Source organism: Pelobates fuscus, chromosome 5 (genome assembly GCF_036172605.1).
Source record: "Pelobates fuscus isolate aPelFus1 chromosome 5, aPelFus1.pri, whole genome shotgun sequence".
In the NCBI taxonomy this organism is placed as follows: domain Eukaryota; kingdom Metazoa; phylum Chordata; class Amphibia; order Anura; family Pelobatidae; genus Pelobates; species Pelobates fuscus.
Window position 1 is genome coordinate 113285070 of NC_086321.1, and position 13985 is coordinate 113299054.

General features: G+C 40.4%; 1 protein-coding gene across 1 annotated transcript in view; it reads right to left on the minus strand.

Annotated features, from left to right (window-relative positions):
- Positions 1 to 13985, minus strand: part of FBN2 (fibrillin 2) — a 234011-nt gene that overhangs the window by 79717 nt on the left and 140309 nt on the right. Inside the window, exons 31-33 of the mRNA XM_063454155.1 lie at positions 10815 to 10940; positions 7453 to 7575; positions 2225 to 2347 (exon numbers count right to left, since the gene is read on the minus strand). Coding sequence (XP_063310225.1) covers positions 2225 to 2347; positions 7453 to 7575; positions 10815 to 10940 — 372 coding nt within the window. The remainder of the gene's footprint in view (positions 1 to 2224; positions 2348 to 7452; positions 7576 to 10814; positions 10941 to 13985) is intronic.

Here is a 13985-nt window from a genome sequence, read left to right on the forward strand (position 1 = left end):
TTATGAGACAGTGACTATTAATTGAAACCTCTAACAGGGGATGTTAGGGTAATGTTAGCGTGGTCATTAGTGATTAATTGGAACTAGTGGACGTAGTCTCCAAGTCCTCGTTTATCCAAAATACCTAGAAATCTAAGCCTTCTAAGTATAAATTCACCCTAATGATATGTTCTCCAAAGCTAAACTCAATAGCATTGCTCTTAATGGCTTTAAAATTTAAACATTTAATGTAGATGTTTGTTTGAAAGAACGTTCAACGTTGGGTGGCATTTGAATTTTTTTTACATAAACCAATGACTTTGTTAGAATGACCAGGCTAGCACAGCACAGAGCATGAATTATGTTTTGGTGATAAACCACATATTATTTCAATTTTGACAAGGACATCTTTGGAACATATGGAACACATGGCTTAAGAACATTTAAAAAAAAAAAAAAGGTCATGCTTTAAAGCAAAACAAATGCTAAGACACTAGTTAATGACTTATGAGAGAACATTTTGTGATATGCACGAATATAAACTCCTTTGACCATGCTAGGATGTCAGATACTTCTAATGGCATGTGTAACTCATCTACTATCTGGGGTAAGCAGTTTCTGTATGTGCGCTCGAGTAAGAAGTGACATTACACAAAGCAAGGTAAGAAACAGAACCAAGTAAAGGGTACCCCGGTGACAGGTGCGCATGCGTTTCTAATAAATAAACAATATTTTGGAACTGGTTCAGAAGTAGTATTTACAATTACAGCATGCAAAACTGCTATTATTTACATTCAACATAAGTTACTGACAGAGTCCAAAGATTTATAGGATATTTTTGACCTTGCATGGCTTTTGAATAGCTTTTAGCAGTTAGCTGCCCAGTCTAGAACTGTTATGAATCCAAGAAGAAAAAACTCACAGGCACTCCAACTTCAAGCCGCAGGCAGATTTATTATGACAGAATGCAACGCAACGTTTCGACCGGAAAGGTCTTTTTCAAGCTTGAATTCTGTCATAATAAATCTGCCTGCGGCTTGAAGTTGGAGTGCCTGTGAGTTTTTTCTTCTTGGATTATTGTACTGGGATTGCTGGTCCTGCTCTGGAGCACCCTTGGCCATTGGGACTGAGTGCGGTTCTCATCACTTACTCTGCTCAATAGAACTGTTATGAAGACACAGAGAAGAGGACAGAGTAACAGCCATGGATCTGGAATACATTTAATGAAATGGACCTTTTCATATGTTTATGTGCCGGCAAATGTGAGGACTTGACCAATATGATGGATCAAAAGTTCAGATTTTGGTAGCTCTTGGACAGCCTGTGGATCAAAAATCCTCTAGTCCAAATAGAGAGACAGTCTATGGAAATCCTTTTACCAGTTATATCTCTAAATTTTTATTTCTCATTTTATGCTTTACCCCTGCAGCTTTTACTTTAGTCTAACATCTATTCAAGACATGGCTTCTCTATTTTACAAAGGGCAAACTAAGGTGTTATTGCAGTTGGGGGTTGTGTCCCAAGTTCCCTTCAAAACCTAAAAATCCAGGTAAGTGACATAATATTTTTGTCCATTAAAGTAAGGACCTGACGATGTGTGAACTCACGATAGAGTTTTTGTTAAGTCTTTTACAATCCAGAGCCTCTTCCTGCCCTTATGGGGGTAGAATCAGGTCACTCATTTGTTTCTGCTTCCAGAAATGCGTCTTGTTTAACTAGAGGCCCTCTCATATTTCTTTAATAGGTAGATTATATAATAAAGTGAATAGTATGGTAAGTTGTTTAACAAACAGTAAAATGTTGGATAAAATAGTTAAGGTGAAAGAGTTGCTTTGTTTGCATAATTCACCCACTTTACTAACATTTGGCAACTCGCTCTCACCTTAATGCAGCTCAAGGTTAACAGAAAAAATACTTGAGGACCTGAACGATAGTAAATTTAAAACCGAATTCAGTTCAAAATTAGTTCTCCAAACAACAGACTATTTTATTTAGAATTTCTCTATCTGGCTTTCAGATCACCACCATTTACTTTAGTGAATAAACTTTTAATTATACTTTTTAGTTACAAAATGTCTATTTACAGAGAAAAAAAAATTGAAATTTCAACATGAAGTTTACATCTAATAAGCAGTAATTATTATTACTTATTAGCTATTATTTCTTAGTGTTTTATGTTATTTCCAAGACAAACTTTAAGCAAGATTTCTGATTTAGAGAATGTTTAAAAGTTGTATTCTCTTACCCGAACAAGCGAATCCATCTCCTGTGTACCCCTCTATACAGGCACACCGGTAAGATCCAGGGCTATTTAAGCAGTGTGCAGAAACACTACACTGATGGGTTCCATTAGAACATTCATCAAGATCTAGAGGTAAAAAAGAAGTAAAAGATATAATGTATAATTTGAACGGTGTTGTTATATGTTATAATACATTAACATCAGGGATAATAACATTAACATGTTAACCCAACAACTGTTACATATACACTTTTTGTTTTTTTTGTTAAAAAAATATATTTTTTTTTTTACTAAGAATTTATCTAGTTTTATATTTTCATTTTATTTTTAATAAGTTGACTAAACTTTGCTTTTAGAACTTGCAGTATATAAAAAGCTACATTACTGTGCACAAACAAGATCTTACACACAGGCTACTACTTTTATTAACTTATTCAAGAGTTATGAGAGATTAGATTTTTAAAATGCTTTTTTTCAGGTACATTGATTGAGTTTCAAGTTGAAAGCTCGTAAAAAAAAAGGTAAGAAATACTTAAAGGAACAGGCCAAGCACCATATGTTTTAGCATAATTTGACAACTTACCTGAGTCCTGCCAGGTGCCCACACTACATCAACTGCATTTGGGCATCTCCAACAGGAGAAGGCCAGATGACACATTAAAGCAAAGCAGAAGCGATACACTATCGCAGTCAGTGACTGAGAGTGGTCAGTTGACACGGGCCATCGCACAGTGGAACCTAGGTAAATTGTCAATCCTTGATGAATGGTTTAACAGCTTATTGTGTGTGGAAAACACCCACTAAAATCACATTTTCTGTGAGATAAGAGCAGGTATGGTCACTTAAAATGCCACATCAGGACTATAGTGTCAGAAATACAAATTTGTATTTCTGACACTAAAGTGTTCCTTTAATAATACCAATGTGCCTTTTTCCTCTTTAGGAGTCCATTGTGCTGATTAGCTTCTACCTGACAATTGTCTTTTTAAACTGGTTTTCAAACACTATTCATGAGAACCGATAAGCTTCAAGTGGACTTGAAGTGGCTGGTTCAATACAACTTATTCTGATTTTAATAAGAGTCAGATGATGTTTGGTGTTCACATTTTTGGCTTATTTTGGATAACTCGAGCATGGTCCATCTTCAAAATCTCATCTGGAACATTTTTTCAGTTCTTTTAAAAGTTGATTAAAAAGTGTGAACTAGGTAGATGGAGCCAGTAGTTGTACTTGTCTCTGCTTGCTACAGAAGGCGTGTGATTTTGTAATAAATATTAAAGGGACTCTATAGTCACCATATAAAAGCAAGAAAGACAGGTCCCCCAGCCTTCCTTCTTGCTTTTATATGTACTTTCATTTATTAAAAATAAATTTCGAGGTGTTTTTATATTAAAAACTTACCTCCGTTCCAGCGCCGAGCTCCCCGCTAGGCCGCGCCCCCTTTTTCGTCAAAATGACAAAATCGCGGGGCCCAATGGGACGGCTTCGCGCTGGACCAATCGCGTTCTTCATAGAGCGGCATTGAATGCCGCCCTATGAAGAACCTGAGCGCTGAGTGTCTGACTGACAGCTCAGCTCGCTTTCTAAAATTATCAATAAGGGGGGGGACCTACTGTCCCCCCCGGCCCCCACCCCTGTGCGGCGGGTGGGGGCCCTAAAATTATCAATAAGGGGGGGGACCTACTGTACCCCCCCCGGCCCCCACCCCTGTGCGGCGGGTGGGGGCCCTAAAATTATCAATGAGGGGGGTACCTACTGTCCCCCCCCGGCCCCCACCCCTGAGCGGCGGGTGGGGGCCCTACAATTATCAATAAGGGGGGGACCTACTGTCCCCCCCGGCCCCCACCCCTGTGCGGCGGGTGGGGGCCCTAAAATTATCAATGAGGGGGGGGACTTACTGCCCCCCCCCGGCCCCCACCCCTGAGCGGCGGGTGGGGGCCCTAAAATGATCAATGAGGGGGGGACCTACTGTCCCCCCCCGGCCCCCACCCCTGAGCGGCGGGTGGGGGCCCTACAATTATCAATAAGGGGGGGACCTACTGTCCCCCCCGGCCCCCACCCCTGTGCGGCGGGTGGGGGCCCTAAAATGATCAATGAGGGGGGGACCTACTGTCCCCCCCCCGGCCCCCACCCCTGAGCGGCGGGTGGGGGCCCTACAATTATCAATAAGGGGGGGACCTACTGTCCCCCCCGGCCCCCACCCCTGTGCGGCGGGTGGGGGCCCTAAAATTATCAATGAGGGGGGGGGACTTACTGTCCCCCCCCCGGCCCCCACCCCTGAGCGGCGGGTGGGGGCCCTAAAATTATCAATAAGGGGGGGGACCTACTGTCCCCCCCCCGGCCCCCACCCCTGAGCAGCGGGTGGGGGCCCTAAAATTATAAATAAGGGGGGGACCTATTGTCCCCCCCGGCCCCCACCCCTGAGCGGTGGGTGGGGGCCCTAAATACAAAGGGGGGGGGACCCTAGTTAACCCTCCCCCCCCCAAAAAAAATATCTCCCTACCTACCCCCCTCACCCTAAAAATAATGAGGGGGGACCATTAACTAAAAACCTGTAAAAAAAGAAAAAATGAGATAAAATCAACTTACCATTCGATGTTTTCTTTCTTCTAAAATCTTCTTTCTTCAGCCCCAAAAAAGGCCAAATAAAAATCCATAATAACCGACGCAATAAAAAAAAAAAAAAAAAAAAAAAACGAGCGCAAAAAAAAATAATCCATCTTCACCCATGGAGGGCTCCGCGCAGACTTATAAAGCCTTGCCCCGCCCTGCAATTATGCTAAGAACACTCTGATTGGTGGGTTTAAGCCAATCAGAGTGCTCTTTGTCATTTTACAAGCGTGGGAAAGTTCTTTGGAATTTTCCCACGCTTGTAAAATGACACAGAGCACTGTGATTGGATGGATTTCAAGCCATCCAATCACAGTGCTCTGTGTCATTTTACAAGCGTGGGAAAGTTCTTTGGAATTTTCCCACGCTTGTAAAATGACACAGAGCACTGTGATTGGATGGATTTCAAGCCATCCAATCACAGTGCTCTGTGTCATTTTACAAGCGTGGGAAAGTTCTTTGGAATTTTCCCACGCTTGTAAAATGACACAGAGCACTGTGATTGGATGGATTTCAAGCCATCCAATCACAGTGCTCTTTGTCATTTTACAAGCGTGGGAAAGTTCTTTGGAATTTTCCCACGCTTGTAAAATGACACAGAGCACTGTGATTGGATGGCTTGAAATCCATCCAATCACAGTGCTCTTTGTCATTTTACAAGCGTGGGAAAGTTCTTTGGAATTTTCCCACGCTTGTAAAATGACACAGAGCACTCTGATTGGCTTAAACCCACCAATCGGAGTGTTCTTAGCCTAATTGCAGGGCGGGGCAAGGCTTTATAAGCCTTCCCCCGCCCTGCGGAGCTCAGTCTGCGCGGAGCCCTCCATGGGTGAAGATGGATTATTTTTTTTGCGCTCGGGTTTTTTTTTTTTTTTTTTATTCCGTCGGTTATTATGGATTTTTATTTGGCCTTTTTTGGGGCTGAAGAAAGAAGATTTTAGAAGAAAGAAAACATCGAATGGTAAGTTGTTTTTATCTTATTTTTTTTTTCTTTACAGGTTTTTAGTTAAAGGGTCCCCCCTCATTATTTTTAGGGTGAGGGGAGTAGTTAGGGAGATAAGTTTTTTTGGGGGGAGGGGGGGTGGGGGGGAGAGGGTTAACTAGGGTCCCCACCCCCTTTGTATTTAGGGCCCCCACCCACCGCTCAGGGGTGGGGGCCGGGGGGGGGACAATAGGTCCCCCCTTATTGATAATTTTAGGGCCCCCACCCACCGCTCAGGGGTGGGGGCCGGGGGGGGCAGTAGGTCCCCCCCCCTTATTGTGAATTTTAGGGCCCCCACCCGCCGCACAGGGGTGGGGGCCGGGGGGGGGACAGTAGGTCCCCTCCCTATTGTGAATTTTAGGGCCCCCACCCACCGCTCAGGGGTGGGGGCCGGGGGGGGACAGTAGGTCCCCCCCTTATTTTTTATTTTAGGGCCCCCACCCGCCGCACAGGGGTGGGGGCTGGGGGGGGGGACAGTAGGCCCCCCCCTTATTGTGAATTTTAGGGCCCCCACCCGCCGCACAGGGGTGGGGGCCGGGGGGGGACAGTAGGTCCCCTCCCTATTGTGAATTTTAGGGCCCCCACCCGCCGCACAGGGGTGGGGGCCGGGGGGGGACAGTAGGTCCCCTCCCTATTGTGAATTTTAGGGCCCCCACCCACCGCTCAGGGGTGGGGGCCGGGGGGGGGACAGTAGGTCCCCCCCTTATTTTTTATTTTAGGGCCCCCACCCGCCGCACAGGGGTGGGGGCCGGGGGGGACAGTAGGTCCCCTCCCTATTGTGAATTTTAGGGCCCCCACCCGCCGCACAGGGGTGGGGGCCGGGGGGGGGCAGTATGTCCCCCCCTTATTTTTTATTTTAAGGCCCCCACCCACCGCACAGGGGTGGGGGCCGGGGGGGGACAATAGGTCCCCCCTTATTGATTATTTTAGGGCCCCCACCCGCCGCACAGGGGTGGGGGCCGGGGGGGCAGTATGTGCCCCCCTTATTTTTAGGGCCCCCACCCACCGCTCAGGGGTGGGGGCCGGGGGGGGGGAGGAGAGTAGGTCCCCCCCCCCCCCCCCCCTTTCAACCAATATTGTGGCCGGACAGCATCCCTGTGGGTTCGGGCTTCAGCTGTCAGCTGAAGCCACGCCCACAGCAGTGCTGACAGGCTGTCAGCACACAAAGCGCGTTCACAGTGCTTTGTGTGCTGATAGCCCGTCTGATGCATTCACCCAGAATGCATCGGACGAGAGGCCTTTTTAGGGCCTCTGAACTCGGAAGTCCCTCTGGTGGCCGTCTGATTGACTGCAACAAGAGGTGTTCCAAGCTTCTAATGTAAACACTGCATTTTCTCAGAAAATACAGTGCTTACAAGAAAAAGGCTCCGGGTAGCTGTAGCACTCACCTAAACAACCTCATTAAGCTGAAGTTGTTCAGGTGACTATAGTGTCCCTTTAATCAAATGATATTTTATGATCATAACTATTTCAATACAGATGCCAATTGAAATAGAACAGTATGCAAATCAACCATGGTCATAATTTCACTATAGAAGAACAACTCACCAGATGAGTTTGTCGGGCTAATTTTCATTCCTATTATCCATTCACGTACTTTACAATAATATGCATAGATAAATTATACAGGTGTGCTTACCATTACAAGTGATTCCATTTCCAACCCAGCCTTCCTTACATGTACATTTAAAGCTTCCTGGGGCATTGAGACATGAGGCATGCAGATCACAGTTATGAGCCCCAATTTCACATTCATCCACATCTGAAAATAAAACATACTTGTAAGGGACAAAGGAAGGTTACATTATAATCCTGTTTTGATACAAACTCTGATGGGAAAGTAAGAAAATATGACAGTGGGGGCCGGTTTACTATATTTATTAACTAAAAGGTATTTATGGGGTCTATTTCTTTATAATGTAATGTACGAGATCATTAGAAATTAGTGTGGTTTACAGTTAATGCACAGTGGAACATGTAAAGTATATCACAAACAAATTGACTTCAGAGCTGTAATCAGTTGGACGAGTCCTTAAAAATTAGTATTTTTATAAGTGTCACCATTAAAATTTGTATTCCATCTGGAAATTAATTAAGACTAGTAAATGAGTATGGCTAGAATTATGTAAATAAGTGTTAGTTAGAAAATAAATAATTCACAGTAAGGAACATTCATATAATTTATGGGACAGACAGACAACATCTATCGTAAATGGTCTACTCCATTATGTTAGAATTGAATCACTATATTTCTAACTACATTTCTATTAAGCTACACATTGTACAACCTTCATGGCGTTTCTCGGGCAATGGACATAATATACTCCAACTTCACAGAAAACAAACGCGTCAGCATGCTCCTCTAGTGTCAATACAATAATGATGATAATGAAGTTCCAGTAGCTCTGTGATACCTATTCCGTGTCTAACCAATATGTACTGGCTGGCATGAGCTACTGTAGTCCTTATAAAAATAAATCTGCATCAGAAAATGTTAGAGGAACCTATAATTTCTGCAACTATAATGCAATATCTGAACTAAATTAAACAGGAACGTGCAAAGATACGATTTTTAGCTCCTATTATTGACACTGTCGGTTAGCTTATTAACTGCAAAATGTTCTAAATGTATTTAGTGAGAATTTCTGGTATAAAGATGACTAGTAAGCAACTTTATTTAGGGCATAAACAAAGCATGCCTAAATGTTATATTAACATTTTGTTAAACATTTCACTAGTTGTTTTTTTTTTGTTTTTTGTTTTTTAATACTTTGAATGGGCACTATAACTTTTTTAACTTATAAATTTCATAAGGTAATCTTTATGAAACACTCATATTGATCACATCAGTTTTTCATTGCAATTCCAACACAATCAAAAGATATCAAAACATAAAGTAAGACTATCTTGTCTTTTGGACAATTGCTGGGTTTGACATAAGGTGGAGTTATGTCAATGAGCTTCTGTGATCAACTCTTTCCTTTTCCAGAAGCGGTCACTATCTTTATGAAAAGTTCTATGAAACACCATATGGTCTCACAGAATCTTCCATACTTCTCTGTTTTGTAATACTGCACATGAATGAGATTACAACAGTGACACAGGCATATGGAGGGTTAGGAGCTCAAGATGAACGTTGGGATGAAGTTACGGACAAGACAGTGCTCCAGGTAAGTATACCTTACTTTTTAGCTTTTTTCCCTGTGTCAAAGTAGTAAACACTTTAGGAAGCCTTTGCAAGATATGCAAAGACCCTGCATATAACAGTGCTGCTATAATAACATGGTGTTTAAATGGATACCCTTCTGCGCCCCCCCCCCCCCCTCCTCCTGGGTAAATAAAGGGTTTAAAACCCTTAATTTACTTACCTGATCCCAGCGCCGATGTCCCTCGGCACTGGGTCGAAGCTCCACCCCCTCCTACTTCCTGCAATGAGCGGGGTCTAATGCACATGCTCGGCAAATGCCGCTCGTGCATTAGACCTCCACATAGGAAAGCACTGAATCAATGCTTTCCTATGGAGAAAAATCTGACACTGGAGGTCCTCATGCAGAGCGTGAGGACGTCCAGCTTCAGATAATGGACCAAATGTCAGTTACGATTCCGGAAGTGCCTCCAGTATCTGTCTGGTAGACAGCCACTGAGGGCAGACTTAGTGCTGAAATGTAAACATTGAAGTTCTCTGGAACTGCAATGTTTCACATTGCAGCACTAAGGGCAAAAGGGACACAGCACCCAGACCACCTCAATGAGCTGAAGTGGTCTAGGTGCCTGCAGTGTCCCTTTAATTTTTGGTATAACATTTGATATAAGACAAACATTGCAATAAATTAAGTTGCAGTAATAGTTATTTTTTAACAAGAGGTTGTGCCATGTTAACAAGTAGTACTGTACTTAGGTGATAAATAAATTATAAGAGTGGTGCAAAGTTATTGAATTTACTGGTTAACTGATTGAGTAGTAAATGAGGTTAGAAATGCAGGCATTAAGAAAGCATGATTAATGTTATCAAGGGAAGATACAGTTCTGATGAAACATTTGAAATTTGTAGAAACATTATATTGGCTTCTATGGTGATTGCTCCTTAGTCGACACTTTGCTCTAAAACTGTACCATGTTTAGCATGCAGAAATATAACTGTAGGTACATTACTAAGTCAAAAGGATTTATATATTAACAGATTGGGGAAATTTTATTTGTTCTTCCTATCTTTATATATTCCTCATTAGTCTCTTTTTTTGCGTATTTTGAAACCAGTCAGGTCTGTAAAATTAGGAGTTAAAGAAAAAATGATCCCTCCAGACGAGATCCTCCCTAATATAGCCCTGCTCATATAGCTAAATCAAAGGTGTGTATAGCGCATTTAATTAAGTGGTGCAACAAAAAATGATTTATTTATCTTTTAAATAAAAATAAAAAATCATATTTATTAAACAGTGTTACTAGCTTTCAAAACTAACTTCTAAAATAAAACAAATACAATTTTGTTCTTGTGATAAACATTTGCAATCATAAACGATAATCTCCATCTTCGACCAGAAAATTGCCGTTTCAAATTGGCACATGAGTGCGTTTAGGGACCTAAATAGGGTTTTAGCTAGGGCTACCAAGCTCTGTATTACAGAGTACCTATGACACTTATGGTAGGAATACATGCAAACTAGCCGTGAACAAATATCTCTCTCTTTAGATTGTAAAATAGCAGATTTAGTAGAAAGTGTGTGAAATATGAAATAAGAGATATACGCTGTTGTGCAAATTAGAAGAATTTTATTGTGAAAGACTGAAAAATAACCAGATGACAGTAACAGTAAAATGTAAACACTAACATCAACTGGATGTAACAGCTAAATCAAAATTTGCAGTTTATGTAAACAGAGGATGTTTTCTACTTATTTGCTTTTATTGGATGGCTCAAAAACAATTTACCGTAATTTTTAAATGGCAATAAAATACAAACTAGCATGAAATGTAACACAAGCACATTATTTTAGGCTATACCTGTACAGCCAGTGGTTCCCTTTTTCACTGAATACCCAACCTGACAGTGACATACAAATGATCCTTTGGTATTCTCGCAATCTCCAAAAATGCAGACATTTGAGTTTATGTCACACTCATTCACATCTGTGAAGGAAATAAAGTAAATACATCTCAGGTTTATCAAGCCAATACATGCACATTGAACAGCATAACAATGAATGTACTACACCTGAAAGAGATACAAACAGTCTCATCATTTCTGATCCTATGCTACTAGACATGCACACTCACCAGGGATGAAATTCTTCTACTCACCAAGGCAGAATATTCACTTGCCAATGGCTAGTGTCTTATATATAGAAAATACTGAAAATACTGATACTGAGCATTGCACCATTAAATCACCTTAATCACCTCCTGGCTTATATACCCCATAGGATGCTTAAAACATGGGAACGTTAGAGTGAATTTAACCCCATTAAGGAACATATGTTTTACAATGGGGACATCATAATATTGTCCTGAGACAACTTACAACAGCACTCTAGTTTGAAATAGGATACTTAAAGAACAGATTCTTATAATGACACAGGGCGTCATTGGTACTTGAGGTTTAATGGTGACATTAATTGCATTTGAAAAAAAATAATGAATCTTGATATTATTGGTAAATGTTGAATGAAAGTGTGACATGGAATTCGGCATACAAAGTACCAAAATCATACTGAAAGTAATGTTAGAAACATAATGAGAAAAAAAAGTGTTCTTGAAAATAATCAGTTCAATGTTAAATTACATTACTGTAATACCATGCAACTTCACATTTATACATACTATGTTCTAAGTGGTCATATTGAGATGTAGAGGTGTTTTTCAAGTAATATCTGAACCTGTAACTTTTTTTCCTGTTAAAGACCAGTGGTAGAGGTAGCAGTGGGCAGAACTCCCTGACCTTGTATATTTGTGATACACCCTCATATTTTCATTAGTCAGGAAAGGTATGCTGCACTCAATTAATTAACTGGGCAGCCATAGACCAAGTAAAGCACATTATATAAGATCACATATGGGTAGTCTGACACATCATGAATTAATGGAGCAGAGGGTAAATAGAAATCAAAGACACAAAATGTCCAAGAGATTCCAATAAGAGACAACCAAAGTACTTTTATTTTGTTCTCAAAATTACCACTGCTTTAATTCATTTTTTTATAAGCAACACTGATTCAAAAAACATACTCAGAAAAGACAAATTAATTGAACATCATTGACTGATTTTATTGACTGACAATAATAGACTGTACCTGCATACATTAAAATAGGTTGTAGAGAAATCTCCTCCATTGGAAAATCCCTCAATAAAATCTACATCGACAGCATTTAAAGCACTTACTTGGTTCAAGTTCCTAATTAGTTTTCCATAAAACCCAGATAGTCATCTGGCAAGACCTATACTTCAGAGTGTCATAGTGTCATAACTATTGATATCAAACATTTGGTTGACAATTAGTAGGCTTTGTTCGTGATCCTTTTTTTAAATAATTGTAGCAAAGTAGAGTTGCTTCAGCTTGGTGGTAGTAAGCCAAAGGAAATCTCTGGATATTAAAAATAGGCTTCTGGCAATTACTGCCCTAAACTCCAAAAGTAATCCTGGGTGAATGTCATCAGGCCTGTGGTGCCTTACACTATCTTACATTTATTTGTGACATCCAATGGAATGTGTCAAACTGAGCCACAACCACAATGCTACAACCACATACATCACTGTGTTCCAATCATTGTCAGAAAACAAATGAGTGTTTCTCAGAATTATGTTGGTGTCGGAAGCTGCCAGAGAAATGATTTATGAATCTCAGTGATTTCTAGTTAATCTCTTCCATGATTAATTAACATCTTCTGGCATTATTTTCCCAACATGTTGAATTTATAGAGCCTATAGTTATGAAAATGTTAAAAGGTGGCAAATGTAGCCAATTAAAAAGGTTTCAATTTACTATATCACAGGAAAGAAAGCATATGTAATCCTAAAAAAAAAGATGAACAGTTGAGATTACCAAACGGATCTGTCATGGTTTGACCTCTGTTTAGCCCTGTTTTTTCATGCACTCGTATTAACTTGTATTTAGATACGTTAGTTGCTATGACCAGTCAGACCACTGAGATTTATATTCAACAGGGTACCATAAAGGCATCATGCAAGATGTCTGAAGACTACTTTCTTTTATTATATAATTTTATAAAATACCCTCATGATGTTCACATGCATGAAAAGCAGATGTAAGCTATCAAGAAGGACAACAATGCTACTACGTCTATTACTACTACTACTGCTACATATTAATATTAATAATAAGAAAACAAAATAGTACATTTACAAACGACTCATCTGTATGGTAACACTGTGTTCTCTTCAATAAAATAAAAGGAAGACCACCTGAGCCCTGGGATGTATATAAAGTGAGTCTCCTTTAACGCAGAGTCCATGGTGGAATACTCCCTAAGTAAATTCATCTTTTTCTTTTTTTAATACATGTACAGGCTGTTGAGCAGGAATGAACCCCTGTTTTTGTTTTATTCATATTCATATTTATAGATGCCAGTGCCACATCATGTCAAAAAACATCAGGACTGTGTTAGTAAAGTGGAGGCAATGGAAAGGGCAACGCATCAGTCATAGAATATCAAGATAGGTTAGTAATTCAATTGCTATGCGCGGTCCTGTTTGTATTTTTGCAGTTGATATTTTAACCACAAACCACAATCAGCTGTATAATACAAAGGCTGATTTCACATGTGAAAGCCCCATACACAAATGACCGTGACATTTGATGATACATTAAGCAATCTATGGTCATGTGCAAATATTTTACATCACATTCCTTATCCACTCTATGCCCGTATGTTCACCATATATGTATAAGAGACCAGAAATCAATAGGATTTCCGAGTTAATTAAAAATTATATACATATATATATATTGTGCAATTTAAGTATCTCTTTTAAAAGGTTAAAAGGGAAAGGTTTGCATGCAATCTACAGTCAGCTATTCACACTTTTAGCCAGTGTATTAATGAGTAAAATGGAACTAAAATGTCAAAAGAAAATACAAATTATATGCAAAAACTATTTTTATGCCCATTTTTTTTCAAGTCAGATGTAACATTACTTTTTGTAACAGTAATTTGTGA